The 26,212-nt window shown below is 34.7% G+C and overlaps 2 protein-coding genes across 15 annotated transcripts in view; one reads left to right on the top strand and one right to left on the bottom strand.

Moving 5' to 3' along the window:
• Positions 1-26,212, top strand: part of col12a1b (collagen, type XII, alpha 1b) — a 230,408-nt gene that overhangs the window by 86,015 nt on the left and 118,181 nt on the right. For 8 of the 14 annotated variants that reach the window (XM_073933733.1, XM_073933736.1, XM_021468712.3 and 5 more), the window contains 10 exons: positions 1,134-1,263; positions 4,726-4,871; positions 8,247-8,376; positions 8,469-8,605; positions 11,639-11,768; positions 12,603-12,745; positions 15,027-15,159; positions 18,649-18,669; positions 21,786-21,925; positions 24,300-24,429. In XM_073933733.1, the coding sequence (XP_073789834.1) occupies positions 1,134-1,263; positions 4,726-4,871; positions 8,247-8,376; positions 8,469-8,605; positions 11,639-11,768; positions 12,603-12,745; positions 15,027-15,159; positions 18,649-18,669; positions 21,786-21,925; positions 24,300-24,429 (1,240 nt within the window). The remainder of the gene's footprint in view (positions 1-1,133; positions 1,264-4,725; positions 4,872-8,246; positions 8,377-8,468; positions 8,606-11,638; positions 11,769-12,602; positions 12,746-15,026; positions 15,160-18,648; positions 18,670-21,785; positions 21,926-24,299; positions 24,430-26,212) is intronic. The other 6 variants (XM_073933734.1, XM_073933737.1, XM_073933729.1 and 3 more) reach the window with 1 other exon arrangement.
• LOC141379466 (uncharacterized) overlaps positions 1-26,212 on the bottom strand; it is a 275,167-nt gene that overhangs the window by 146,789 nt on the left and 102,166 nt on the right. The gene's annotated exons all lie outside the window — the stretch shown is intronic.

The following is a 26,212-nucleotide window of genomic DNA, read 5'->3' as shown; positions in this document are numbered from 1 at the left end:
GATCACACAAAACTTGGCAAAGTGTCTGGTGTCGTCTGTTTATGTAGTGCGAGTTGGCCTTTAGCCTACAGGCTTCTGCATTCTGTGCAAAACTTTCAAGTGTAGCTCTGTTCCAAAACCTAGTGAGCTGCCTTTTGGCACATGCTGCAGACTTAGGGAGAAGCCCTTTAAGGGAACTTCCTAACTATCCTGAAACCACACAAAAACAGTTTGACATTAGTATGTTGTCAATGGAGTTTGCATGTTCTCCTTGCGTTCGCGTGGGTTTCCTCCGGGTGCTTCGGTTGCTCCGGATACAGGTGAACTGGGTAGGCTAAATTGTCCCAAGTGTGTGAATGGGTGTGTGTGGATGTTTCCCATGGATGGGTTGCGGCTGGAAGGACATCCGCTGTTTAAAAGTGTGCTGGATAAGTTGGCGGTTCATTCTGCTGTGGCAACCCTGAATTAATAAAGTCGAAAAGAAAATGAATGAATGAATATGTTGTCAATGACACAAGAATACTACATTCATTCAATAATTTTCCTTCTGCGTAGTCCCCGTATTTATCAGGGGTCGTCACAGCAAAATGAAATGCCAACATATCCAGCATATGTTTTAAACAGCAGATGCCCTTCTAGCCGCAACACAGTACTGGGAAACACCCATACTCACTCATTCATATATATATATATATATGAATTAGGCTGTGTGATATATTACTTTTATAATAAATTTGTTGCAAATAATCTGATCACTATTACTGTGCCCGTTGCTATAAAAGTCAGGTTTGATGAAGTACAACATTTGACATTTAATTTCATCATCTCTGCATACCTCTGTATAACCTTAATGACTTCAATAAAACAGGGCAGCTTTCACGTCACATTCCTTCAGAGCTATGCAGTTCTCATATATTATTGCAATGTCAACATTGTGTGCATTGGGGAAAGTCTATATGTTTTAAAGGTATTGTGTATCAGTATGAGCTGATCTAGATGCCATAAATCCCACAACCTGCCCTGCGTGTTTTGAGCTAAATTCCGACCTCTTAGAAGCTGCAACTTCAGAGAGAAGATTTCAGATGGCTTCACCCCTCCGCTTGTATAATACCCCTCTCAGCAGACAATCACCGCTCTCTGATGATGTTTTGCAGCTGTTCGTTGATGGTGAGGAAAACACACTTGTCCTGGTCAACCTGAACCCCATGACCGAGTATATCGTCAGGGTCTATGGAGTGATCGGGGAGGAGAGCAGCGAACCTTTGAAAGGAACCGAAACCACATGTAAGTCAAGCAGATCAACCCTTCTCCTGCTGTTTATTGCAACTGTTTAGTCTCATTGTCTGAACTAAACATTAACCACTGGAAACAGCTGTTTCCCTGCACACTACAGCTGTTTTCACAGACTTGATATCTGTCGCTTTGTACATATGGAACTACCTTTAAGGAAAGACTACACTTTGTTTCAACACAGGCTCATTGTGAAAATGTACTTCCATATACATTTCTGGAGAGCGCAAATTATGTAGCCAGAGCTATCTTATTTTTAAAACTCTACAGGGCAGTAAGACGTCGTAGATGACTTCAGTTTTGTTTTCCGCTCTACCAGCTGACCGCTTACCTCGGTGTGGATGTCTTTACCGTCAGTTTGCCCAGTGGCTCGCCGCATACATCGGCAGACTTGAGACGCAGTTGACCACAACAACGCTGTTCGAGTGCAGTGCAGAACGGTTCCAGGTGCAGGAAAAATAAAAAATAACAAATAAATACAATTAAATAAATAAATAATAAAAATAAAGCAAAAATAAATGAATAAATTAAATAATCAAGTAAATAACAGGGTGAGAATATGGTAAGATCTGAAAATGTGGTAAAAACCAGGCGGCCACAGGAGCTTTTCTTTTTCTGGATTGAATTAGCAAACTTTTATAGTGTAAAATATTAACAGCACAAAATATCATATGAACACCAGTCAGTGTTTTGTTTTAACACTCTTAGGTCAATTTTTTAACACTGCACAGAAATAAAAATATATCTTATTTAATATCTGCAACACTTTACTAACTATTCGGTTAATGTTTAAGGAAAACTACTCAAAACAGTCACACACCATACTTTCTCGTATGATAACAAAAAGGAGCAGTTTTAAGACAGCTTCATTTTTCTTTAATTTTTTATGTAACAGCTGTACTAAACAAAATAAAGATGAAAAATTATGATTTTTTGGAAGATATTTCAAACTAAAATATATATAACGATTTGGATGTCAAATGTCTATATACAAACATTTTAAGTACTTTTACTCACCAGTTGCTTCTTCTCATTGCTCTTCGTGGCTGAAGAAAATGGCTTCTGGAAAAAATCCTCCAGGGATATTGCTGCAAAAATTCCTGGATGTAGTAGTTAACACTGTATTAGCGTTAGATACATGTAACTCTGTATGACAAGGAGGCAAATCAGCTTCTAACACTAGCCCCTTTCACACATACAGACCTTTCCGGAAAATTGCCGGCAATTTTCCGGAAAGGTGTGTTTGTGTGAACAGGTCCTTTTTGAAAATACCGGTAAATTCGTTCTGGCTATTTTCGGGAAAGAGAAGTTGTAACATTACCGGCAATTTGCCGGAATGTTGCGCTGTGTGAATGCAGAAGGAAGATTCCCGAAATAAGCGCGTGCACGTCTAGAACGTGCTGACGTGAGACGTCTGCTTTAGCCAATCACAACAGTCAGACGCATTTACGTCCGCGCAGTTTATGAGAATAAAAGCCTTTGAATATTTTTCCAGACACATTTAGCTGCTAGAAGTTAGTCAGATCACGTTTATATGTTCTTCTTAATGCCAACTGTGTAAATAATCATCGATGAGATGCTTATGATAAGCCGTTGTTTGTTTACCTTCAAGCTTTGCGTGCGCCTATGAGCGCCTGCACACGCACATATTATGAACATCTCGACATGCGAAAGTGATCCTGCGAAAGTTGTTCACAATATTGATCATCCACAGAGTTTGTAATTTAGTCAAATGTTTACAAATACAAGCTCAGCCGTTTAAAGCTCGTTTGTGGTGAATGATGTCAGAATTTACCGGTATTTTGGAATGAATGTGTGAATGCTCTTTTCCGGAAAATTTCCGTAACGTCCTCGCCTGTGTGAACAGCGCTTTTTTCAATATACCGGTAAAGTCGTTCCGGAAATTTTCCAGAAATTTACCGGTATCACTGTGTGAAAGGGGCTACTGAAAGGGTTATTTTATCTTTATCTAACTCTAGAATTTTAACACTTTGCTCTGAATTACCTTAACACCTGAAAATGTAACACTAATGAATTTGCTGTGCAGGCATTTCACTGACTATAAGAAACTGTGCAAGTACATGTCAACTTAAAGTAACCCTAACCCCAACCTAACAGTCTATTTATAATCTGAGAATTAGTTGCAATGTAACTGAAATTCAACAAACAGACCATCTAACTAAAGTGTGACCAAATAAAAAAAAAACAAGTTCTGAAAGAGATCAAACCTCAGTCAGGTAATAAAAAGTAACGCAAAAGTAACATAACGCATTACTTCCTCTAAAAAGTAATTAAGTATTGCAACTAGTTACTTTTATGGGGAGTAACTCGATATTGTAATGCTTTACTTTCAAAAGTAACTTTCCCCAACACTGGATGCTAATGGTCTAATCTGACTCAGATTCTTAGCTAAGTTAAAAAGTACTTCCACTAGACATGGAGATCAGCTGAATACACTGAATATGATACATTCTGCTGTTAAATTAGTAAAATTGCCATGTTTAATGTTCCTTTAAGCCAAAATAAATCAAATGTGAGGCTTGAGCCATATAGCAACCACCTGAAAATTCCCTATCATAGTAAAAAACAAGATTCTTCGACAGCATTTTTGTCTTTTCGCCAATAGAAACATCTAAAAATTACTATATGAAGATGCATTTAAAAATATCCACTGGTCAGAAGGATAAATAAAAATAAAAGTCTGTCAATTGATGGATATTTTGCCGTTTTGATAAATCTTTGGAACCCAAAACTTAATAACTTTAGACAGTTTGCATCTCCATGTCTGTGTTTAAAAATGATTATATATTAGTACAAGAAAACAAAACAAAATCACTGAGGTCCTTTATTTTTGGCAAAATTATGATGGGGTTTACATGCAATAATTTAACCCAAACATGATGTTCTTTAAGATCTGAAAATCCTATGTGCGTGGCGAAGTAACTAATGATGCCTGAAAATGTGTCTAGGTAGGCAGCTCAGTATTGTTTGGAGCACAGCCAATATAAAACCTCAACAACAACAACAACAAGGAGCTCCTATAACATCCAATTTTAATGCTGGTTTCAACGTGGCAAAGCAGCTGCGAAATCTCAGAAGTGGACGGACAAAGCAAACATGAATGATTTAACACGTATTTAAAGTAAACATCACATCGTAATTGGCTATTCTCACTTTATAGTTTGCTTAAGCCTCTTTTTACATTTCTCACTATAATGTTTATGATCAACATTACAAGACCTTATCCCGTCATAAAAAGAGGCTTATCGTTTTGCCATGAGCCACTTGGATGCAATAATCTGCCACTGTGGCTTTGTATTAAATACAGCTTTATGGTCATTTAATGCTCAAAACACAAACGTTGATGAGAAAACACAACTCTTTATTAGTCCCTTTCATTGTTATAAAGCTGCACTGAATGTAGTTTAGATTGAAGTCTTCATTATTTCCACACAGTGCCCCTACCTGCCGTTACTAGCATGAGTGTGTACGACGAGGCCTTGACGTCTATGCGGGTCAGATGGGAGCTGGTTAAAGGAGCCAGTGGGTATTTGCTGAACTACAACGCCATCAATGCTAGCGTGCCCTCTGGAATGATGGAGGTGAGTGCCTGTCGTCCTGACGCCTTCCAGAACACTCTCTCAAAATTTCCACCTCTGCTTTATTAGACCTTGAGGCAGAAAAAACCCAGCTCTGCTTTAGCAAAGTCGGTGGTGGCAGGCAGTTGTTTAACGCAGCTGTAAAGACCTGAAATCCACAATTGAGATGAATGTGAAGTGTTCTCAAACTTTTTAATTGCATTAATATATATACAGTTAAAGTCAGAATTATTAGCCCCCCCTTGAATTTTCTTTTCTTTTTTAAATATTTCCTAAATGATGTTTAACAGAGCAAGGAAATTTTCACAGTATGTCTGATAATATTTTTTCTTCTAGACAAAGTCTTATTTGTTTTATTTCGTCTTGAATAAAAGCAGTTTTAATTTTTTAAAAACCATTTTAAGTACAAAATTATTAGCCCCTTTAAGTTATTTTTTTTCTTCGATAGTCTACAGAACAAACCCCTGTTATACAATAACATGCCTAATTACCCTAACCTGTGGTGTGTTTCCCAAACAACGACGTTACTCATCTCTATCATATTGCCACTCTATCACAGTATGATGCATCGTTTGGGAAAAGAAGGATGTAGTGAAGAGTGTTTTCTAAAACCCCTGGTTTCTCTGTCGCAGATCCATCGCTTGAACCACGTTAGTTATAACCTAAAATCTCCATAATGATGCTCTAAACCGGGTGGAGTAACTACTTCTTTAGGAAAGAACACCATCATTTCTTTGTGCCAATTATATTGTTCTACACGCACACACATTTAAAATAAAATCCAATATAAATTTTGGTAAAAACATGCACTTATTTTCCATATTAAATGAAATGCATGTAAATGGCACATTTACATTACATATTCTATTCTAAAACATATCACTTACAAAAGCTAACACGTATTCTAATATCTTATATAAATCATATAAATAACTAAAATAATGAGGCTATTTATTATCAAATAAAATGTAATATTTATTATTTATTAGAAAATAAAAAAAAATCATTCTTTAATATTAATAATATTAATGTTGATTATTATTATTATTATTATTATTATTATTATTATTATTAAGTAGGAAATTGTTTATTTTTAATTTTTTTTGAAAAGTCTACCTTTTGACACATGCAAACCAACCATCAAAAACAGTACAGATACTTAATAAGTAACCCACTATAAATAAAAATAAAATAACTTATGCTGTGTTTTTTTTTCACATGCTTTGGAGACATAACATAAATTCTGCTTTTAAATAACAGATCACCTATAGCTTTCGCCATGAGGCTGTGTTCAAAATGACATCAATGTTTTCAAAGTGCACTGCGAAGGGAGCACAATTGTAAACATGAAGATCGCTAAAACTGAACCATAAAAACACTTTGAAAGCAAATTACTTAGGGATAGGGAGGAAAACGGGAAATAGAACACAGCCAGGAACTACATTTCTAACTACAGCTCCGGAGGGTAGTCGCAGTTTGCGAATGTTAGTGGGAGCGACGGATTTGGGAAACTCCAAATCAACAAACTATGTTTGTAACAACAGAACTTGCGACCTTAGTTGCTAACGATGGTTTTGGGAAATGCACCCCTGCATACTTACCCTAATTAACACAGTTAAACCAATAAATATCACTTTAAGTTGTATACAAGCGTCTTGAAAAATATGTAGTAAAATATTATTTACTGTCTTCATGACAAAGATAAAATGATTCAGTTATTAAAGATGAGTTATCAAAACTATTAAGTTTAGAAATGTGTTGAAAAAATATATTTTCTGTTAAACAGAAATTGCGGGAAAAAATGGGTGTGAATAATTCTGGGGGCTAATAATTCTGACTTCAACTGTAAAAATATGTTAATTAACAGTGTATTTTGACAGTGTATTTTGTGATTCACAAGTGTTTACCGTTTATTTATGGTTGTGAATTGCATTGTGGGATGTTGATCTCTGCTCTGTCGACTTTTTATGTTTAAAATTCAACTTTACAGTTTAACAAAGTGACTTTTATGGACGTTTTAGTAGTTGAAATAATATGTAAGAAAAAATATAGAGAAATAAGTCTGTGAAATAGGCAGTGTAATATACAACACCAACCCAGACTACATATCACTTTACACTATTTAAAATGTTCATAAAAGTCCCGTTTTTTTTTTTTTTTTTACTTTTCAAGGTTAAAAGTGTTTGGAAGAAGGATTGAGGTCTCATAATGTAATTCAAAAGCATTAATAAATGAGAAAAAAATAAATAAATAAAAACATGAATCACATAATATGTAAAGGGTGGGTTCGGGTGGTTCGAAAGACCCACCCCCTATTGACAAAGTCCAGAGTTTGTCACCTATATGAGCTCATTTGTACCATTTTTGCCAGTATGCCATCATAAATTTTAACCATTAACCTTTGCATACCCAAAGTTCGTACTTCGTTTGGTCGATACTCTTTTCAGTTTTCTTCTGCTGATGCTTGGAATCATCTGCAGCAGACCTTAAAGCTCAGCACTTTCATTCCTCTATCATCTTTTAAAAATTCAATCCAGTCAATAGTTCAAGATCACTGTGCTTGTTTTTATTTATTTATTTATTTTTTGGTTTTATATTTTATTATCTGCATTTGTGAAATTGTTAGTGTATTGTGTCCCTTTGTAATGCATCTGCTTTTCATGTTGCCTCTTGGCCAGGTCGTCATTGTAAATGAGAACTGGTTCTCAATTGACTTACCTGGTTAAATAAATGTTATTATTATTATAATTATAATTATAATTATAATTATGATAATAATAATAATAATAATTATTATTATTATTATTATTATTATTATTAAATTGTAAAAATAACTGATAAAAGAAGGTTTTAAGACAACTTTAATTATTAAAATGCACATATTCTGACTGAGGAAATGAGCTGGCTAGTTTGTTACTACAGTTTTTAATTTAAAAGTTTTAACAGATTTTTAATAGTTTTGATGGATGATAATAAATTAGCATTTAAAAACAAAGTATTTTTCATATTTCTTTGTTAATTTTTTTAAAATTGTAATATTGGCGGCGCAGTGGGTAGTGCTGTTGCCTCACAGCAAGAAGGTCGCTGGTTCGAGCCTCGGCTGGGTCAGTTGGCATTTCTGTTTAGAGTGTGTATGTTGTCCCAGTGTAAAACAAAACAAACATTATGGATATCTTGTTACAATACTTTTGCATAATTCTATTTCTATTTTAAAAGTAAGTATATTAAATAAACTTTTAAGTGATTACAAAGGTATGTAAGCTTTGGTTGTTTTTATCTTCCAAATGTGAATGTTGTAGCACGCAAGCTTGGATATCCTGATAGACTTACATACTAATGCCAACTTTATTTAATTTGACGTGGACTTCCCTCTTGCAGATGCGAGTCGGTGCAGATGTGAATGACGTCCAGCTACTGCAGCTGCTTCCAAACACGGCGTACTCGATCTCCCTGTTCGCCCTGCACGGAGAGGCGGCCAGCCAACCGCTCATTGACAGAGGAGTCACTCGTATGCTAGTCTTCTCAATGCTTTCTGATGGTTTCCATTTGTTATTGTCAATATGTATTATATGTGCTTGTAAATCTGTCTGTCCGATGTAGTGCCTCTCCCTCCAGCCGGTAAGTTGAAAATCACAGAAGTGACCCACAGCTCTATGCGTCTGACCTGGGATGCGGCTCCTGGGAATGTCAGGAAATACATCATCACGTACAAGCGAGAGGACGGGGAACTGAAAGAGGTGAGTGAAATGTGCAATTCACATTCTACACAATCAATTTGGGTTGGGACAACATGAAGGATTTAAGATAGCTTATTAGTTTTTACAAATTTAAGTTGATTGAACATAAAACAACTAAGTTGTCCCCCAAAAATACACCAAGAATTGTGTTGTTTCAGCTTATTTTAAAGAAGTAGTTTGAACGTTTTTTTGAGTGTAGTAAGATCATCAAAATGAAAGAATCAGCAAATGTTGAACATGTCCCGTGCATTATTTGTTACAAAGTCAACGCATGGTTGTACTTTATATCAAGTGTCCTTAACTGCTATGTGCTTACATTAAAATATAAATACAATGTGCTTGATGTGTTCGTAATGTATTGCAGAACACTTGAGGTGCTCTTGAGGTGGGATATGGGTTATGGACAGACTTAGGCCCCGTTTACACTAGTGCGTTTTAGTTTTAAAACGGCGTTTTAGATAAAAAACGATCCGCGTCCACACTAGCATTTCAACTAGCGTTTCTGAACATATCCCCGTCAACACTACGCCAAAAATGTATATCACGTGACCATTCGCGCACTCTGGGCATGCGCGTTCTAGTATAAACAGAAAGCATGTGTCATGCTCGGCATTTGGTTATTGTAAGTCAGCAAACGCCGGTTGAACAATGAACGCAATGGCAAAGAAAGCAAGAGATGTATTTTTGTTGACCAACGAAGAGGTCGAGTTGTTACTAAACGTAACAAATGAATAACTGCACAATGGCGCCTAAAACAGACAATAGTGCAAACGCCGCTGCTATTTCTGTGTCCGTGTTGTTGTTTACAGTGAAGACTGGTCTGCTGTCTTCCAATAGCGTTAAAGCCATGTGTTATAGTCATGTGATAGGGGCTTGACGAATAAGGGAAGGATACGCAATGACACAAAAGCCCCAATCAGGTAGAAAATCTCAGCAGCCCCGCCTCCGTTTTCAGATGTCTCCGTTTTCCTCATCCACACTGAGACGGAGCAGCAGCGTTTTAGAATGAAAATGGCCTCATCGGCGTTTCCAAAACGCTTCGTTTTCGACGCTTGAAAACTCCGGCATAGTGTGGGACGGATGGTGTAATCGTAGCAAAACTTATGCGTTTTCAAACTAAAACGCATTAGTGTAAACGGGGCTTTAGGCGTGTGTACGTTTAAGGGATGGTTAACGGTGTAATTATAAATGTAATTACAGATGTAATTACATGCAGGTATTTAATCAAGCATACGTTCAATGTATAAACACGTATTTACACAATAAGTTCATTGTAATTAATTATTAATTTCAGTTCAAGTGCATATTAGTTAAGGCCACTTAATATAAAGTGGGGCCCAGTGCATTTATTCAGGAAGGATGCATTACATTGATTTACATTGACAGTAAGTGTAACCCCGCCGATCCTACGCCACCCAACCCGCTCCGAGCTGGTATCGAACCGACAACCTTCTGCATGGGAATCGGTTGCTCTACCAAGGAAGCTAAAGACCATGGCCTCTAGCGTCTGTCGCTAGAGCATCTTTAGAGGTCAGAGGAGTGAGGTTTACCTGCACTAGCTGGCCTCCGTTACACTCACCCCCCTAAACCTCACTCCCATCCGGGTCACGGCACCAATGTAACCCCGCCGGTGCTACGACCTTCCACATGGGAGTCGGTTGCTCTACCTATACATATCTTACATTTTCAATTCAATTCAAATCAAGTTTATTTGTATGGCGCTTTTCACAATAATTATTGTTTCAAAGTAGCTTTGAAAAAAGGTTAACATACAAAATCAGAAAAGTTAGGTTGTTAAGTTATCATATATTTTTTTGTTACTAATTACTTTAAGTAATATAAGCTAGTAACTAATAACCTTCAATTGTTAAAGTTACTATTTATAAGCATAGTTAACCTGCAGCTATATATACATAAACCGATTAACAAATTTATACAACAGTTCTGTCTGGTTCTTGAATCTGATTGGCTGATAGCCATGAAATATTTTGCCAGTAACATCACACACACCCTTCACCTCTGTGTATTACTCCCCCCCCCACATACAGCAAGCAACAAGCAGGCTAAAGTTTGACAAATATTACTGTTGTTAGACAACAAACTTTTTAGTCGAGAATGTAGTTGTTTAGATTGCAACTATGTGGTTTATTTGTAAGAATAGTGCCTATTTTAAAATATTTACAATTTCTGAGACCTCGTCGGCGGCCAAAGACGGTTGATGTTGTCTATTCACAAGATGGTGCCAGGACCTCACAATAAGCCCTTGCTCAGTGCGTTCTTTTGAGCGTGAATAAAAAGCTGGAAAACTGAAGCCTTGAGGTTTTTAAGATGGACTGGATAGAATCAATAAGAAGCTGTGAATAAGAAGGTGGATTCAGCCTTGTCCCTTCTTATCGCAAACACAACAGCAGTCTGGTGAGAAATCTCTGTAGACGAATGGCATTTCAAGTCATGTTCAGCCTTATAATCTTACAATGTGAGCAAAATTTGCTGTTTTGTCATCACCTAAAGGGGGTCATACACCAGAAGCGTCGCTTCACATTACGCTATAGAGAGTCATTCAAAAACTAGCCCTAAAGTGACGTTGGTGAATTAGTTACGGCTTCTGCTGTTCTGACGTCAGCTGCAGATGTGCATGAATGGCGGAAGAAAGTAGTTCCTAGTACAAAAGGGTTTTAGACTCTCTGTGTTAGATTTTATTTTTTTATGTACAAGACTTTGCCGTCGAACTGTTGTATAAATGCAATATCACACTCGTAGCAGTGTGCAATGGCTGTATATCAGCACTGGTGGGGCACTAAGACACTCGGCCTGCAGCCTCGTGCCCACGCACGCTGATATACAGCCATAGCACACTGCTACTCGTGTGATATTGCTCATATATTAAATATATATTCAGTGTTGGAAACATTCATTTAAAAAGTAATTAGTTAAGTAACTTATGAATTATAGCCGAGTTGGTAAGTGAATTACATCCAGGGCTTAACATTAACACCCGCCAAACGCGTTCATGTCGATTCTGTTGTTTGACAGTTGGAGGTCAACGGTGACATCACCACCATGGTTCTTACCAACCTGCGCTCTCAGACCGAGTATGATGTTGCCGTCACTCCAGTTTACGACGAGGGTTCAGGAAATCCCATGCTTGGCACTGCAATAACTGGTGAGCTTCAAATCCGCAATTGATTCTCCGAGTCGACTCTATTGACTGATGATGTTGGTTTGGCAGCAGCGTTGCTTCACTGCTGCTGGTTTTTGTTTGTGCTACGCTGGTGTTCAACTGTGTGACTTGCTGGTTACAAGACCTGCTATTTCAGCAAGTCTTTTCAAGCTCCCCTCCGTCTGCATAATGGCTGCCATGTGTGACGCCACCCTTACCCAAGCCACGTGCATACTGTATGTTCATAACTTGACTTTATCAGTCCCACGGGTGAATCATTTATTAGTTCCAGATGATCCACAAGTAGCTCCCCTTTACATAGGAACGTGCAGTAACATTTCAGTATAGGGACCAATTTCTTATTATTAACTAGTGACTTAGTACCTGCCTATTATTAAGATTTTGGCTGATTATTAGTACTTTTAAAGCACATATTCTGCATGTTTTTATTCTATATTCGTAATCCTAGCCAATAGCTAAACCAAACTACTCTAATAAAAGCCTATCTAAAGGTTTAATGCTGCCAACTGATGATCGACAGTAAAAATGAAAAATTAGACCTCTTCCCAACTGGGAAAACCACCTACAATCAAGAATGCATGATTATATGGTGTCAAATAAATAAGTCATTACAATTAAAGTCAATGGGGCATAAACAGCCACTAACATAATGAAATGGTAGTCCATTTAAACAATACACAATGGTTAATGGTTTGTTAATACTGAGAATTGAATCCTAAAATAAAGTGTGACCAAACATGCTTGCTTGCTCCAACTTGTCAACTTCACAGTCCCAGTGTTTTCTGTATGTCATATACCCTCTCTGTTGACATTCAGATGTGGTTCCTGCCCCCAAAAACTTGAGGTTTTCTGAGGTTGGCCAGACTTCATTCAGAGCCACATGGGAGCATGGAGCACCAGACGTCGGAATGTACCGCATCGGATGGTCCAAGAAGGGCGACAGAGAGAACGTAAAATCTGTACGTTTGCCAGCTAGTTGACATTCATTCAATGTAAAGTAATGAATTACAGATACTCAAGTTACTTTCATTGAGTTATGCTTTATTATAGTTTTAGAAGGTGTGCTTTTACTTGAGTATTTTTAGTGCTGTATCGGTTCTTTTACTTCACTACTTTCTTTTAACTTTATTTTTTTCTCAGTGATTGCATTCTTGTCTGAATAATTTGTCCCATGATTCCATCCAGTCAAACTGTGCATGGAATAATCACATCAGACAGGCCGACCTCAAGACATGAACACTTTATAAATACAGCAAACATGTTTTGTAACTAAATGCAGTACAGAATTTTGCGTTTTCAAACAAATCACGTGTATTCTGGAGCCACTCGTCAGGGTTTAAAGTGCATAACCTATTAATTAACATATTGTCACAGTTAGATTTTTGCCGCTTAAGTTACACAGATTTAGCTTTGCCTGTAAAAAACAGTGTGTAAATCATGCAGCAATTTTATTGTATAAAACAGGAAAATTGCTACAATTTGTCATTATATAGTACATAAAATAACAGTCGTGCTGTTAATTTACAGATATTGTTTGTAATTTTTACGGACCTTTGAATATAATTTAAAATAACAGAAAAATACTGTATGAATAACACTTTAATTTCCCTGTATAAAAAACAAAAATGTCAGTAATTTGTCTTTAATGATAAAGTACCTAAAATGAAAGTCAAACTGTTAATTTAGAGAGATTTTTTTTTCATTTTACTAAGTTTTGAAAAGAGTTTGATATTACAAAAAAATACTGTAAAAAATTAGTGATATTTTCTGTAAAAAATTTTTTACAGTGTATAGTTACACATATTTGACATTGCTTGTTAATGCTTCAACTTTCTTGCATTGTGTCTAAGATGACACAAAAAAGACACTACACAACAACTGCTAAGAGTATTTTGTAACTTATTGCACTACAGAATGTTACGTTTTCAAACTAATTTTCAGATTTTTGCCTGTGAAGTTAAACAGATTTAGCTTTGTATGTAAATGCATCACTACACAACTGCAGAGAGACTATTTTGTAACTAAATGCACTATAGAATTTTACGTTTTCAAACAAATGTTCAGATTTTTGCCTCTAAAGTTACATATTTACCTTTGTATGTAAATGCATCAACTTTCATGCATTAAAAGTGTCTAAGATGATGGTAAAAATCCCTACACATAACTACTGAGAGGCTTTTTTGTAACTAAATGCAGTACAGAATGTTACGTTTTCAAACTAACTTTTAGATTTTGACCTCTAATGTTACACAAATTTAGCTTCGTATGTAAATGTATCAACTTTCATTCATGAAAAGTGTCTAAGATGACGCTAAAAACTCTACACCCAACTACTGAAGACTATTTTGTAACCTAATGCACTACAGAATGTTACGTTTTCAAACCATTTTCACCATTTTTTTGTAAAGGTACACAGACTTAGCTTTGTATGTAAATTTATCAACTTTCATGCATTAAAAGTGTTCAAGATGACAGAAAAAATCTCTACACACAACTACCAAGAGACTATTTTGTAACTAAATGCACTACAGAATGTTACGTTTTTGAACAAATTTTAAGATATATGCTTCTAATGTTACACAGATTTAGCTTTGACTTTCATGCATCAAAACTATCTAAGATAATACAAAAAATTACTTCACACAACTACTGAGAGACTCAGCAGACTCTTTGTATATCTAAATACTCAACAGAATGTTACTTTTTAAACTAGTTTTCAGATCTTTGCCTCTACAGTCACACAGATTTAGCTTTGTATGTAAATGTATCAACTTTTTATGCACTGAAAGTGTCTAAAATGACGTAAATAAATTACTACACAAATAAAAAGTGACTATTTTGTAACTCAATGCACTACAGAATGTTACGTTTTCAAACAAATTTTCAGATCTTTCCTCTAAACTTACACAGATTTAGCTTTTTATGTAAATACATCAACTTTAAGCTGTGTTGGAATAAATTTCACGGCATAAGACTCAGTACTCACTATCCTTGAGTACTTCTAAAACTGCTACTTTTTATTCATACTACTAACAACAGAATATTTTCGCCCCCTCTACTTACACTACATTTTTTAAGCAAGTAATGGTACTTGTGTATGACTTTTCAGTCCTTTTTCCAATAGAAAATAGAAGCATGGGTGTTAAAGAACCTATTTTTAGGAGTGTACCACCTAATGACATTTTAATCACAAATGTAATGAACGCTCTCAGTTAACACGCGAGACTTGATCTTCTGTAGGAAATCCTGGCTCGTGAAGAGACAAGCCACCTTCTGACTGAATTAGACCCAGACACGGAGTATGATGTCACTGTCACAGCCATCTACCCCGATGAGTCGGAGAGCGAGGATCTGATGGGGAGCCAACGCACATGTGAGAAAACACACACAGCTACACATGTAGAACATTGACTCTTAAGTACTGGGACAAGACGGATACAATTAATCTTCAAACCCACATCAAACTCTACTATAGTGTTTTATAATAGCTATTATAGTGTTTTGAATTATACTAGAGTACTTGAATTCATCTGTTGTGGTAATTCTATTCTATAGTTGCTGCATGAATACAACTATATTAATATAAACATATTACCTGATACTTTTATACATATATAAGGTATATTATACTACAATACTGTAGGAAACATTAAATATTACTACAGTATTTATTACAGTTTGTCAGTTCATTATAGCTAATAGTGCCATATGCTGTAGCATTCATTAACATAGGGTTATATATTTTATTACAGTATTGTTCACAGACACTATAGCATTTTCTATGGATTACTATAGTGTTATTTGCATTAGAAATAATGACTAAACTATTGGAAGTGTATTGGAGGATTTATATTTATACATTTAAATTGTTCTTGCACATGAAATATTGAGTTTATTGGGGTTTTATAAATTATGAGTGATTTAATAATAATAATAATAATAATGGAAATCGTGGACTGTAAAAAAAAGCTGTAAAATTTGCATTATTACTGGTAATTTTGGTTTGCTTTAAATTAACAAAAAATTGCAGTTATACTGTAAAATTACAAATGCACTGTAAATGAACAATTACAAGTGTGCTGTAAAACAACAGTAAAACTTTACATTTTAAGATTTATATTCATAGATTTTAGATATATTTGCTTGTACATGAAATATTAAGTTTATTGGGGTTTTATGGATTGTGATTGCTAAAATAATAATAGTAATAATAAAAAAAATAATAATCATCATCATAATAATGGGAATTATGCACTGTAAAAAACTGCTGTGAAACTTGCGGAATTACTGGCAACCAAAATTAATAGTAAATTTTACAGCAATTTTGCATTACAAAGTGTTCATTGTAATTTGCAAGAGCACTGTAAATAAGCCAAAAAAAAAAAATAAAATAAAAAAATAAAAAAAGCCTGTAATACCATAAATATTTAAGTGCAAAAATAATACTTAGGACAATTATCATTTAAAGCTACAGCACGATTGTATTTGTTAATTTTCAGTGCGCTTGTAATTTTACAGTATTACCAGTAACCACAGCTGTCAGTAATACTTTAAATTTTAAGAATTATATTTACAGATTTACATATATTTTCTTGTTCATGAAATATTAAGTTTATTGGGGTTTTATGGATTGTGAGAGATGTAATAATAATAATAATAATAATAGTAATAGTAATTATGGGAATTATGCACTGTAAAATATTGCTGTGAAATTTACAGTCATTTTTCACAGCAATTTTTTTATTGCAATTTACAAGCGCACTTTAAATTACAAAAAAAGAGAGAAAATAATGTTGTAAAATTACAAGCACCCTAATTGATAATTAGGCTAATTATTACTTAAAACTACAGCACAATTGTAATTGTTAATTTGCAATGCACTTTTTACAGTATTACCGGTAACCAAAATTGTCAGTAAAACTTAAAATTTTAAGATTTATTATTATCAATTATGTATATATTTGCTTGTATATGAAATATTACATTTATTGGGGTTTAATGGATTTTAAGTAATATAATAATAATAATAATAATAATAATAATAATAATAATAATAATAATAATAATAATAATGGGAATTATGCACTGTAAAAAATTGCTGAGAAATTTACGGAATTACTGGCACTAGGAGTTGCAAGTTATACTGCCAATTTTACAGCAATTTTCCATTACAAATTGTTCATTGCAATTTGCAAGCAAACTGTAAATTAGCAAAAATAATACTGTAAAAGTCCAAGTGTACAATTAATATTTATGCTAATTATCCTTTAAAACAACAACACAATTCTACAAAAGTCTACAGTGCGCTTGTAATTTTACAGTATTACCGGTAACCGAAATTGTCAGTAAAACTTAAAATTTTAAGATTTATTATTATCAATTATGTATATATTTGCTTGTATATGAAATATTACATTTATTGGGGTTTAATGGATTTTAAGTAATATAATAATAATAATAATAATAATAATAATAATAATAATAATAATAATAATAATAATAATAATAATGGGAATTATGCACTGTAAAAAATTGCTGAGAAATTTACGGAATTACTGGCACTAGGAGTTGCAAGTTATACTGCCAATTTTACAGCAATTTTTCATTACAAATTGTTCATTGCAATTTGCAAGCAAACTGTAAATTAGCAAAAATAATACTGTAAAAGTCCAAGTGTACAATTAATATTTATGCTAATTATCCTTTAAAACAACAACACAATTGTAATTGTTAGTTTACAGTGCGCTTGTAATTTTACAGTATTACCGGTAACCAAAATTGCCGGTAAAACTTTACATTTTAAGATTTATACAGATTTAAGATATATTTTCTTGTACATGAAATATTAAGTTTATTGGGGTTTTATGGATTGTGAATAATGTAATAATAATAATAATAATATTATTATTAATAATAATAATAGTAGAAGTAACTATGGCCATTATGCACTATAAAATAGTGCTCTGAAATTTACAGTAATTTTTGATAGCAAATTTTTTGTTGCAATTTACAAGTGCAGTGTAAATGAACAAAAATGCCAATAATGCTTTAAAATTACAAGCGCAGTAAATTAAAAATTACGCTAATTATTACTTAAAACTACAGCAAGATTGTAACTGTTAACTTACAGTGCACTTGTAATTTTACCAATAAAACTTTAACTTTTAAGGTTTATATTTATAAATTTAAGATATATATTTTTTTGTACATGAAATATTAAATTTATTGGGGTTTTATGGGTTGTGAGTAATTTAATAATAATAAGAAGAATAATAGTAGTCATAAGAAAATTTACAGTAATTTTTCATTGCACATCTTTCATTGCAATTTACAAGCGCACTGTAAATTAATAAAACACTGCCAGTAATACAGAAAAATTTACAAGCACACTGTAAATTAGTAAAAAAGAAATGCCAGTAATTCTGTAAAATTACAATTGCAGTAAATTATTAATCACGCTAATTATTACTTAAAACTACAGCACGATTGTAACGTTTAATTTTACAGTATCACTCTAAACTTTACAGCAATATTTTACGGTGTTCCAAATTCATCAAGATGTCCTCGCTGCAGGCTGTAACCACGATGACGTACTGGACCAGGTCCACTACGTAGTAGACATTGTACCACCCACTAAGATAAAGCCCATGCTACAGTGACGATTGGGTGTGGGATAGGGGAAGTGTACGCGATCATCCATTACGTAGCTGCAGCGAGGACCGTCTCGAATCCATTACAAAGCCGAAATGTTTCTGCTAACACATGTAAGGCTGGTACTGTTTTATCTTTGGTCTCAAGAATCAGAACACATTTACAGCTGCTGATGTCACAGTAAAATAACATGTTGTTTATCTTTTTCTAGTGTCAAAGCTCATTACACCCGGTATGTTGTTTCCAAGAAGGAAATGTAATTGTTGATGTAAATGCTACTGAGGATGATGAATTTTTTTAAAGGAAAAAAAGGATGGCAAAATGCATGCGCACTTTTGTGTTTCATCAGAAACCCATCAACCATCATGTATTCATCATCATCATCATCGATCATTGCTCTTTCATTACTATCATTTTGTCATCATCTGTCATAAACGCGCATGCACAACTTGCCCGACTGTATTGTTTTTGTTGCAAACCATTTCATCTTCACAAACACCCATGTGCCTCCTCCATCCGTCTTTCAGGATTTACCCATGACGCTCATGTATTCATCATCATCATTAGGGTTGGGAATCAGTAACTGCTTCAGTCCAATTTAATTCACAAATATTTTTCATTGCTGAATCAACTGATTCTTTTAACGAATAATGCAAAATGACTCACAAATCAAGCATTTAATAATTCACTATATTTATTAATTCATTAATTAATCTATAGGCATCAACATTTGGAGTTATATTGTGTTACAATATGTTTTAATAGCATACACAACTAAAACAGTTCGGTTTTTAGTTCATATTTCATAAGCTGCTTCTTTAACCCTCTGGGGATCCTTATTTGTGAATCACACTTGTGGTCTTAATGGTCAAAAAGGGATTAATGCATGTAAATTACTCTCAGATTCTTTTCAGTAAAGTCAATCAAATTTACTTTTGTTTAATAATATTTTTTATATTTATTTTTTTAATTTCAAGAAGGTTTTGTTGAAATCATTTATATTTATACAGTATTTAACATCCATTTTTTCCCTGTTGAAAACAATTGATTTTTTTTTTAAATGGTTATTTTTTATTATTTCTTAATTTCCACATAAGATAGACACTCTGAATCATCATCATGGTGGATTTGTAGTTTTGCAAACAAAATATTTTCTTAATGCTCATATTTTTGTCGTATTTCCCATTAATTTCCTATGGCGGACATGTTTGACTGTGAAGACCACAAGTGTGATAAGCATGCTTTAATCATGACTTCAATTTCTATATGTGTTAACATACCAAATTATAACAAAGTCAAGGCGCTCTATTTTGACGATCTATGCGCAAAGTGCAAAGCGCAGGGCGCAAACGCTTACAGGGCGTGTCAGAATCCACTTTTGCAAATATAAGGATGGAAAAATCCGCTTTGCGCCGTGGCGCATGGTCTAAATTCTTGTTCATGTAAAGCACTTTGAATTGCCACTGTGTATGAAATGTGCTATATAAATAAACTTGCCTTGCCTAAAAGCGTTACACTTATTTTCTGAATGAGTTATGTGTGTTTTGAGAATAAACCAATCAGAGTCTCATCTCATATTCCCTTTAAGAGTCAGTTGTGTCGCGCCATAGCGCATTTGCTATTAACATGACGACTTTGTAAGTGGAAAAACTGAACGTTTCACTAGCAAGAAAACAGTTAAACAGCATCTGCAGCGCGAGAATGAGAGATGAGCCTTCTCATTATCTACTTTCACTTTTGCTCTCGTGCATAGGGAAATTTTTACGCACAGACATCAATTAGCCTATGAATAATTAATTTAGTTTGTTAAGTGCAAAGATTTGTTCAAAACTTTTTTCTAAATTCAGTTCTAATTTCCAGCAAACGAATAAATGAACAATAATAACGAAGAGTGTTCAAAAAACTGAGTTATGTCTAAATACACATGCTGTGCACCATATGGTCTAAAACCTGACAGGTGGACAAATCTAAGCTTGTTTTTAATAAAACAAATATAAATATGGATATAATAAATAATACTGCTAATAATAATAATAACATTACACAAAAGCAAATTGTCACGAATAAACTGAAAAAGTCCCCCGAGATGAAGAAGGCATGAAGGCAGTGGTTTTTATATTTATGTAGGCTAAAAAATAATATGTTTTGTAATATTTTAATCCTTTATATTTATATCATATATATATATATATATATATATATATATATATATATATATATATATATATATATATATATATATATATATATATATATATATATATATATATATATCCTTAATATATTAATTCTTTTTCATATGTAAAGATATTTGCGTATTGCTCTGCATCTTGTGTGTATTAAGCAGTGTGTAAGCGAGGCGCACAACTAACGCACTCTGCGCTGACTGTAGACCCGCTTTGTTCTGCTCTATTGAAAAATTTATTATAGTTTCTCAAAATAGCAACACGCCAGCAATGCGCCTCAACACGGCTTCCTTTTAGAGCAGAACGCCTATGGGCGCACATATGAGCGCAAATACATTTGCTATTTAAACAGCGTGGTGCAACACCTCAAATCGACTCTTGCGCCAAGCTGAAACTAGCAATAGAAACTATTGCGCCGGGTGTATGATAGGGCCCAAGGAGTTTAGACCGTTCTGATGATTCTGTAATTTTTTAAAATTCAATAACCAAAATTATTTGGTCTAAAATGACCGAAGACTTCCAGAGGGTTAAAGCGATAGTTCACTAAAATAAATTAAAAATGACCTCTCTCTCAGCTCAGATCAGGTTTTAAACCTCTATGATTTTCTTTCTGCTGTTGAACCTAAAAGAAGATATTTTGAAGAATGCTCGTTACTAACACCAATTGATTTCCATAGTGGATAAAAACACTGAGCCAATAGGGCTACCAGCATTCTTCAGTATATCTTCTTGTGTGTTCAACAGAAGAAACTCAAATGGAGGGTAAGTAAATGATGCAGAATTACATTTTTGGGTGAACTATCCCTTTAGAACAGGAGTGTCAAACTCAATTCCTGGAGGGCCGAAGCCCTGCACAGTTTAGTTCCAACCCTGCTCCAACACACTTACCTGTAGGTTTCAAACAAGCCTGAAGGACTCAATTAGTTTGATCAGGTGTGTTTAATTAGGGTTGGAACTAAACTGTGCAGAGCTGCGGCCCTTTTGGAACTGAGTTTGACACCTGTGCTCTAGAAGGACAGAAATGATTATTAACCATATTCATAATATGAAATCAGATCCTGAATCAATAACATTCCTCATGATTCCCAACCCTAATACTCTGAAAGTATGATTTTTTTCATTTTTATTTCATTTGGCTAATTGAGTTTCCGTCTGCTCCCAGTGCCCACTGGACCCCCACAAAACCTCCAGGTCTTCAACGCCACCACAACAACCCTAACTGTGAAATGGGACCACGCACCAGGCCCTGTCCAGAGCTACAAAGTCACCCACCAGCCCGTCGCTGGAGGAAAACCATTATCTGTAAGTTCAGCTGCCCCCAAATCTCCCTCCAGTGAGATCTTTTGAAGCCAGGCACGGTTAATCTTTCACTTATGATGACCATGATGAGTCGCAGGATCTGTTTTTTTGAAGTTTGAGGACCTTGTGTTAGTCATTATAGCGAGCTTGCCGCTGTAAGCGAGATGAAAACATCATGACAGGAAGTCATTACAAACAGACTCATCTCATGCAAACCATATCAACATGTCTGCCATGTAGCCCTCGCTATCAATCAACATACAAAACCATCATTGTTATATATTTAATGTGAAGTGCGCCCGAGGTGAACATCCTAGCAAACTGTTGTTGTTCGTTTAGGGATTGTTTGGCTAACAATATTCAAATTGAACAATGGGGCTGTCAGTAGTTTGTTTATTAATTGAAGATCAACTGCTGCAAAACTATCGGATTTTGTCATATTTACTAAGTAATACAAAGTTCAAATATGGAAATCTGATATATGGCCATATATAAACGCACGCAAGTACACACACCGGCCACTTTATTAGGTACACCTTACTAAAATCGGTTTGCACCCTCTTTTGCCTTCAGAACTGCTTTAATGCTTTGTGACATAGATTTTGCTCCATATTGACAAGATAGCATCACGCAGTTGCTGCAGATTGTCGGCTGCACATCAATGATCTGAATCTTCCGTTCCACCACATCTCATGGTCAGCAACAATACTTAATTGGCTGTGGCGTTGACACGATGCTCAATTGGTACTAATGGGCCCAAAGTGTGCCAAGAAAATATCCCCCACACCATTACACCACCACCACCAGCCTGAACTGTTGACACAAGGCAGGATGGATCCATGCTTTCATGTTGTTGATGCCAGATTCTGACCCGACCATACAAATGTTGCAGCAGAAATGGAGATTCAACAGACCAGGCAACGTTTCTCCAATCTCTTATTGTCGAGTTTTGGTGAGCTTGTGTGAATTTTAGCCTCAGTTTCCTGTTCTTAGCTGACAGGAGCGGCACCCTGTGTGGTCTTCTGCTGCTGTAGCCGGTCTGCCTCAAGGTTGGACGTGTTGTGTGTTCAGACATGCTCTTCCGCAGACCTCGGTTTTAATGAGTGCTTATTTGAGTTACTGTTGCCGTTCTATCAGCTGGAACCAGTCCATTCTCCTCTGACCTCTGGCATCAACAAGGCATTTTATCCCACAGAACTGCCGCTCACTGGATATTTTCTCTTTTTCAGACCATTCTCTGTAAACTCTAGAGATAGTTGTGCGTGAAAATCCCAGTAGATCACCAGTTTCATAAATATTCATACAAGCCCGTCTGGCACCAACAACCGTGCCACATTTAAAGTCACTTAAATCCCCTTTCATCCCCATTCTGATGCTCGGTTTGAATCGCAGCAGATCTACAAGCCTAAATGCTTTGAGTTGCTGCCATGTGATTGGCCGGTTAGAAATTAGCAATAACAATCAGTTGGACAGGTGTACCTAATAAAGTGGCCGGTCCGTGTATAAATTGCATTTAAGGTATATACTTTATACATGTGAAGCCCAAGCATGGTCTTGTGTAATGTAAAACATGCTATTATGTTATACCTTGCCATATTTTCGATTTCTATATGAGTTACTTTCACTTTCCTGGATTCGTTGCGCAGGATTCCCTGTATTTTATTTTCCACAGACATAATAATGTGTTGGTCTTCAATTATTTAGTGGATGCCTTTATCCAAAGCAAATAACAAAGGAGGTAGAAAAGCACTTTGTCAAAGCACAACGATATTTGTAATATACATTGACAGATATATTGGAAAAGAAAGCAAGCATGAGAAAAGTTACTAGTTACTAAGGCTCTCTGTTGGAGTATTTTGTTTGGGATTGTTTACTCCATAATTGTAATATTTACTAGGAAATGCCATGATTTTGACATTTAAGGGAAAGTTCACCCAGAATATGTAAGTATTTTCATTATTACCGTCATCATTTACTCACCCTTTACTTGAACAAAACCCATCTGAGTTTCTTTTGTTGATCACAAAAGAAGATATTTTGAAGAATGCTGACTTTCATAGTAATATTTTCTTTTTCCTGCTATGGAAGTTGATGGGTTTCAGCAACCAGCATTCTCCAAAATATCTTCTTTTGTGTGCACCAGAAGAAAGAAACTCTTAAAGACAACGAAAACCACATGAGGGAGAATAAATGACGAGGTAATTTACACTTTTGGCTAAACTATCCCTTTAATCCTGCGACAATTTTTTCATTTTCATTTTTTCATCATATTCAGCATGCTGCTTTTTTAAGAAGAAGCCCTCCTCACTGGACACACACACACACACACACACACACACACACACACAAAAATAAATCTGCCATTTTTTCGGATTAGGTTCAGGTTGGCGGAAAAAAGAACAGTGTCATTCTTCAGAAGCTGACCCCTAACACCCCATACACCATCACCGTGGCTGCCGTCTATCGCACTGGAGAAAGCAAAGACATTTCTGGCCAAGGGAGAACAAGTACGCTCACACACACACACACACACACACACACACACATGCTCTGAGAGAATCCCTTCGACCACCTGAAGTATTTTATAGCTCCATTTGGGAAGCAATAACAATGATAAACACGAGAAGGGAGGATGCATTTCATAAAACATCTTGGTTTTCCATCACATCTGGAGTTTTGTCAGATTCTTTGAGTTGTTATGCAATCAAAATGAGACATTATGTAACGCTCAATGTGCTGCGCAAGGTTATTATGGGTCTTTATTTCTATACTATTTTTGAATTTAGTACGTTTCAGTTTAGTTTTTGTTTGCTTCATTAATGGTTTATTTTGGTTTTATTTTGTGATTTTGTTTAGTTTTAATATATTTAATTTGAGCAATTCTAGAGCAAAGTTTAGTGTTTACACAGCTTACCTTACCTCTTGTGTGGATCGTTTAGCAATACAAAACAATATTAATAATTGTTTAAGCAAACGCTCAATCCGAAAGCATCTGAAGGCAATGATTAAAAGTCAAAATGATTAAGAATTTAATCAATCTTCCTCATATTAACATTTATACTGTACTATATATGCTTTTAAACATGTCTAGTTTACGTCTTTTGGCAAATAATAAAAAGTTAAAACACTCTTAACTTAAAAGATGTGTTTGTATACATGATCATGCACGTAAATGATGTGTTTGTCTGTAAAAGCGCATCTGCTTTTATTTCTCTAAGCATCCACAGGTCAGATTTTCCACCACACAATGAATAAACTCTGAAAACTATTATTTATTTTAAAATTTGCTGTAGGTCTCAGTTTCAGTTTGCTTCATTAATGGTTTATTCTAGTTTTTATTTTGTGATTTTGTTTAGTTTTAATATATTTAAGTTTAGCAATTCTAGTGATTTTAGAGCTTAGTTTAGTGTTTGCATAGCTTAAATTTCTTCTTGTGCAAATCTCTTATTGATAAAAAATAATATTAATAATTGTTTAAGCAAACACTCAATCCGAAAGCATACAAATGCAATAAATAAAGTGTAATTTTTTTGTGCAAATTGAGAAAAGTCAAAACACTTAATATAAAAGACGTGTTTGTAGCATCCACAGGTCAGATTTTCCACCACAAAATAAATCAATTCTGGAAACTGTTATTTATTTTAAAATTTGCTGTACAGTTTAGTTTAGCGTTTGCACAGCTTAAATTTCCTCTTGTGCAAATCTCTTATTGGTACAAAATAATATTAATAATTGTTTAAGCAAACACTCAATCTAAAAGCATACAAATGCTATGAATAAAGGATTATTTTTTTGTGCAAATTGAGAAAAGTTAAAACATTTAATATACTGTAAAAGACGTGTTTGTATACATAATCATGCACATAAATGACGTGTTTGTCTGTAAAAGCGCATCTGCTTTTATTTCTCTAAGCATCCACAGGTCAGATTTTCCAACACACAATGAATAAATTCTGAAAACTATTATTTATTTTAAAATTTGCTGTAGGTCTCAGTTCAGTTTCAGTTTGCTTCATTAATGGTTTATTCTAGTTTTTATTTTGTGATTTTGTTTAGTTTTAATATATTTAATTTGAGCAATTCTAGTGATTTTAGAGCTTAGTTTAGCGTTTGCACAGCTTAAATTTCCTCGTGTGCAAATCTCTTATTGATACAAAATAATATTAATAATTGTTTAAGCAAACACTCAATCCGAAAGCATACAAATGCAATAAATAAAGTGTAATTTTTTTGTGCAAATTGAGAAAAGTCAAAACACTTAATATAAAAGACGTGTTTGTAGCATCCACA

This window comes from Danio rerio, chromosome 20 (assembly GCF_049306965.1).
Source record: "Danio rerio strain Tuebingen ecotype United States chromosome 20, GRCz12tu, whole genome shotgun sequence".
In the NCBI taxonomy this organism is placed as follows: Eukaryota; Metazoa; Chordata; class Actinopteri; order Cypriniformes; family Danionidae; genus Danio; species Danio rerio.
This window is presented reverse-complemented; position numbering and strand designations above follow the sequence as displayed.